Source organism: Impatiens glandulifera, chromosome 8 (genome assembly GCF_907164915.1).
Source record: "Impatiens glandulifera chromosome 8, dImpGla2.1, whole genome shotgun sequence".
Taxonomy (NCBI): domain Eukaryota; kingdom Viridiplantae; phylum Streptophyta; class Magnoliopsida; order Ericales; family Balsaminaceae; genus Impatiens; species Impatiens glandulifera.
Window position 1 is genome coordinate 28521589 of NC_061869.1, and position 5317 is coordinate 28526905.

Below are 5317 nucleotides of genomic sequence, written 5' to 3' on the forward strand. Positions count from 1 at the left end.
TCATTGTTCTTCATTAAGTTTGTTCTAACTCCGATTTGTTTTGAATTCATGTTACTCCTTTGTCCCTTGTGGCTTTTTATTTAATATTAGACGATACATCATCTTTCACAAAAAAAAAACCTCATGATGCATTATCAATTATCATAATAAGGAAATTCATATCAAATGGGGCTTATAGTTTGTCTACTTTGCTTTGACGGTTTTAAATGTATATTGTTCTGTTGCAATGTTTAGGATGTTTTAATTTTTAACTTTTGACAATTCTCATCATCATATATATTCTATACACAAAATTTTGATTATGTCATTTATTAGACTAGAGGAATGATAGAGAAGAGAAATCGGGGAAGAGATTTAGAGGGAGAATGACGTGACATTATGTTATTAACTGAAAAAATGAATAAGTGTGAAAAGAGATAGATGAGAGAGAAAATTTATTTTTTCAACCAATTAGATTGCATAATATATTCCCTCACCAAAATTCATTCCACCTATCATTCTTTTAGACAAACTTACTATTTGTAACTTAAAAAAAAAAGAGTTGCTCTCTCCTTAAGTAGATTTAGAAACACATATTCCGGCTAGTGTTTCTCTAGGGTATATCACACTTTTTTTTATCCTAGATCCAAACCACAAATTGATTTTATTATTTTATTCCCTTTTAACAAGTTCATGGTTAATTTGATACTATTAATACAAGTATAAGGGCAATATTATTTCTTCAAGTTTGAAGAAAGCCTAACCACAAATTAAGACACCTACATTCTTGTCATTTTCAGGGACTAACCTTTATCTTTCTTATAGATCTGTCCTCACACAAACATGAAAGAGGGACAAAATAATATAACTAATAATTTGGGACCTTCAACTAAGATATAACAAAATAATTTATTTCAGATTATATAAATTTACTTAAAAAAATTATTAGTTATATATTATTATTATTTTAATATATATAAAATTAATTAAAAAAATAAATGATACTTATAACAATAATAATAGTTATAAAATTAATTTTAAGTTTATTTATTTGTGTGTAATGTTTTATTTTTAAATCTATAAATATAAATTTATTTTATTTTTATAAAAACTTATAATATCATAAAATCATAAAAGGGTAAAGATAGTAATTTATAATAATAATAATTACTTTAATTTGACTCGTTAATCACTTTTAAAATTATAAAATCATACAAATTATAAAATTATAAAATCATACAAATTTAAAATTAAACATGAATTCGATTAAAATCACCAAGTTTATTTAGAAATGCGGGTCATGGGACTAAATTGATGTGAATAACTCCTAACAAATATTCAAATGTAAGGTGACATGAAAATCAATTATGCCTATGAAAATTAGTATCATAACTTACTTATTTATATAAAAAATAAATATGTTAATATTGGTGTTTTTTGGAGCCAAAATGAAATAGAAAGTATAAAGAATGAATTGACATAAATAATCCACATTTCAAGGATAATTAATAGAGAATATTTTTTTTGTCAAGTTAAGTCTTAATACTAAATAAAATAACTTCCTAAAAACAAATGTTACTTACTTTTATTTCATTCAAGTTTCTAATTTCTATAGAATTGATATAACATATTCTCACCATATCATGTATTTACTTTATAGGCATTTTTCTAATTATATTTGGTTCTCCAATTAAAATCACTAACAACAAAGATGTACATTAACTTAAATGGAAGACAAATCATATTGGCCATTTTATAACATGAATCAACGAACATGTTTTGTTTTGGTAGATATTATGCTTAGCTAATAAATCTCCACTAATCACTCAAACACAAACTATAAAAGTTTCCTCACAACAAATTTACCAATTTAAAAGATGAGTTGTTTACAAACGTCGAAAAATAATTGGAGCTCCATGTTGCGGGTGGAGGATCATCAAGACGGTTGGAGCATGTTTGTATTTGGGGGAAATAGTAAAGGAGAATCGTTGAAGTATGATCGCGAGTGTCAATTTTGTTTGTAGCATAACTAGGTTTTGACCGATGCAAGTGCGAATTCCGAGGCCAAAAGGAATAAAACCCAAAGGGTGTTTCGTTGCCCGGGCCACACCGCCCGAGAACCGGGCAGGGTTGAATTCATTTGCATCATGACCCCATATTGCTTGATCGTGATGGATGGCTAAGATGGGGATTAGGAGCTCGGTCCCACTCGGAATCTTGTATCCTCCTAGCTCTACATTAGATCTTGACCGTCTGATTGTTGCAACCACCGATGGATAAAGCCTTAAGGATTCATTGATTACCATGTTCAGCTACACATACAATCATTATTATCAAATAAGCCTCTATTACATTATTAATTGGCATAATAATGGTATATATATTAACACAAACAGTATTTTTATTTATTTATTTGACAACAAATCATATAATTTATTATGAGAAAAAGCTTAATTAACTCATTTTTACTGCATTTAAAGGAGCTAATAATATTTTGAAGATGGATATTTCAATTGGGAACACCTTTTAATTAACTGAAAATATATATATATATCAAAATATTTGGAAAAAAAACTTAATTAGAGATAAATTTATTTATACTTCTTTCTTCATATATATAGATCTAGAAATATACATATATAACCATATATATATACAATTTTTTTTTTAAATGCACCTGATTTTATAACCCTTTTAATTGCATGTATTTCATTGAAAGAAAGATAACGTTTTAGAGATGAAGATTAAAATATATAGGTTAATGACTTATAATGATTTTTGTCTAAATGTACTTAATATGTGGGGTTACTTACTATCTTGAACTTGGAGATGTCATCTTTGGAAGGAACATCACTAGACCCACACACCTTGAACACCTCATCACGTGCCATGAGCTGCCATTGCGGATGCATCGCTAACAATATGGTTGTCCACGTCAATAAATTTGTCGTCGTTTGTTCCCCGGCGAAGAAGAAGTTCTTGCACTCCTCGGCTATGTCATGAACCGTTATTTTGGGCTCCAAACCTTCTTTCGAACCCAACGTGGCTTGAACCATTAAGCCCAAAAGATCTTTCTGATCAAGCTCATCTTCTCTCCAATTATGCATCCTCTTTTTTATAACATTTTCTAGTGATCTATTAATTTCCTTGTCCAATTTCCATGCTCTCATGTTTTTCTTAGTGGGTAAAAACCTAAAATAATAATTAAAAAAAAGTAAGACAAAAATGTTGTAATTAATCTCAAAAGACTTTTAATCTAGCTAGTTATTTAGATAACTAACTAATTAAAAGAAAAATAGAAACCTGGAAATGGGAAACGTGACATTCTTAAGGGCATCAGCCACATAAACCATTTGTTGAGCTTGCAATCGAAATATGACTTCACCTTCGTCGTAGCTACAACCAAAAGTAGTCCTCGCGATAACATCTTTGGTTAAAGTTTGGTAACATTCCGAAACTTCAATTTCTATTTCATCTGAATTTGACATCGCGATCCATCTATCCAACATTTGATTCACACATTTCACCACCATCGGTACCAACAACTATATATACATCAAGGAGTCAAAATTATCAAAAGATTAGTATTAATAGAATTAATTAATAAGAGAAATATTTATTATTCTTAAATGAATATTAGTTTTTTACTTTAATATTCTCGATGTTAAATGCTGGAGTTGTGATTTTCCTATGGTGAGACCATTTTTCTCCATTAAGGTTCAACAATCCATCGCCCTCGAGTTGCTTAAAGACCGGGTGAGCTTCTATTTTTTCAAATAATTCCGACTTAGAAATGAAGATTTCACGGATTAGGTCCGGATCAGAGATGGTTAACCGCACAGTTGGCCCAAACCATATTAAGAACATCCCACCTAGCACATCCAATCAAAATTGATATAATTTATTCAACAAATCATCCTAGATTAGAAAAAAAATATATTTAATCACAATTATAATATAGTGGAGGAGTGGCTCTACAAATCAATAATCAAAACATTACCATAAATATCTTGAAATTAATATTATTAATTTTATAGATTATGATCATGGCTAAGGCTAACCCTTTATTCTAGGGTCATATCATTTAAACTCAAACAAGATCTTTTCATTAGAAATTGATATGCAAATTGCAATACCCATTATTATTTTGTCACATAAATTATTCAATAATAGCATGAATCATTTTCATTTTTTTTTTTTTGAAAAACAAAGATGATGATGAAGAGAGAGAAAAGACAAGTGCTAAGAAACAGGAGAATTTTCAGTGTCAGCTTGAAGTGGGTCAAGAATAGAAAAGAGAGAGAAATAAGATAAAAGTAATGAAAGCTTCAACACAAAAGAATTCAAAAGTTTCAAGACACCATTTTTATTTTTCAGAATTGATGGAGATAGTTGCAAACACAAAACCCATTTTTTTTTCTTCTTGATTTTGTAAAAAAGAAAGAAGGGTACCGTAGATTTTCTTCCAATGGTGATAAAAGGAAAGAACTCTTGGGAGAATGTTATGGGAAAAAGTAGGCATGGGTTGAGATGAAGATTTAGACATGAGACTTAGGATTTCCTTTGCATTGCCTAAGAGGAAATTATATGGAGGACCTCTTATGCCTTGTTTGGCAAAGTGTTCTTCAATCTTCCTCGGACGCCACCATAGCGCCACCAATATCTTCAACACAACCGCCATCATTATTAAACACGCCGCCGCGTAGATTCCTGTATTTCCCATTCTTTCTCTTTGTTTGTGTTTAATTGTAGTTATCTCCTTAGGTTCATGTCTGTTCTTTCTAAGAGATTTATTCTCCTTTTAAAGGCCTAGAGAGAGAGAGGAGAGAGAGGAGAGAGAGAGAGATTGGAATGCCATGGCCCATGGGTATAGGGCAGAAATTGTGAATTAATAAAAGGGTCAACGAAATGATGCAATTTTTAAAAATAATTTGATACATTTCTCCATTGTACTATGTATATATATATTATATTATTATAGAAAAATGTACAATATATATCACCCTCCTTGTCTTTTCTTGAATTATTATTAAATATACATTTGAAATTACTTTATGGGTATGAACGTGAGTTCTGATTAAAGTTAATTATACAAAATCTTTAAATTAGGGATGGTACAGACAAAAATAGAAGACTCTAAGATAAGAATAAAAATGACTAAAAATTGAAACTGTTATGATTTTCTTCATGACAACAAAGTTTTCATATTTCCACCTAAAAAAAATTAAATATTTTATTTTATTTAATATTTCTTAAATAAGCTTAGTCAATTATTTGCAAATATTTCTTTTATAAATAAAAACTATTTCTATATCACCTTTGTCTTTTTTGTTTTGTT

At 29.3% G+C, this 5317-nt stretch overlaps 1 protein-coding gene across 1 annotated transcript; it reads right to left on the reverse strand.

Annotated features, from left to right (window-relative positions):
- Positions 1–1852: 1852 nt before the first annotated feature.
- LOC124912362 (cytochrome P450 734A1-like) lies at positions 1853–4693 on the reverse strand. Its single transcript, XM_047452971.1, has 5 exons — positions 4432–4693; positions 3628–3851; positions 3283–3524; positions 2793–3171; positions 1853–2291 (listed from the first exon to the last, which is right to left on the reverse strand). Exons 1-5 carry the CDS (start codon positions 4661–4663, stop codon positions 1866–1868), a joined length of 1503 nt encoding a protein of 500 aa, XP_047308927.1. The 5' UTR covers positions 4664–4693; the 3' UTR covers positions 1853–1865.
- Between the last annotated feature and the right edge of the window lie 624 nt (positions 4694–5317).

Excerpts from the sequence above, each read along its gene's own strand:
- LOC124912362 (XM_047452971.1), bottom strand. The coding sequence starts at position 4,663 with ATGATGGCGGTTGTGTTGAAGATATTGGTGGCGCTATGGTGGCGTCCG. Across the intron at positions 3,525-3,627 it reads TTAACATCGAGAATATTAAA|TTGTTGGTACCGATGGTGGT; the intron begins GTAAAAAACTAA and ends ATGTATATATAG. Across the intron at positions 3,172-3,282 it reads GTCACGTTTCCCATTTCCAG|GTTTTTACCCACTAAGAAAA; the intron begins GTTTCTATTTTT and ends TTATTATTTTAG.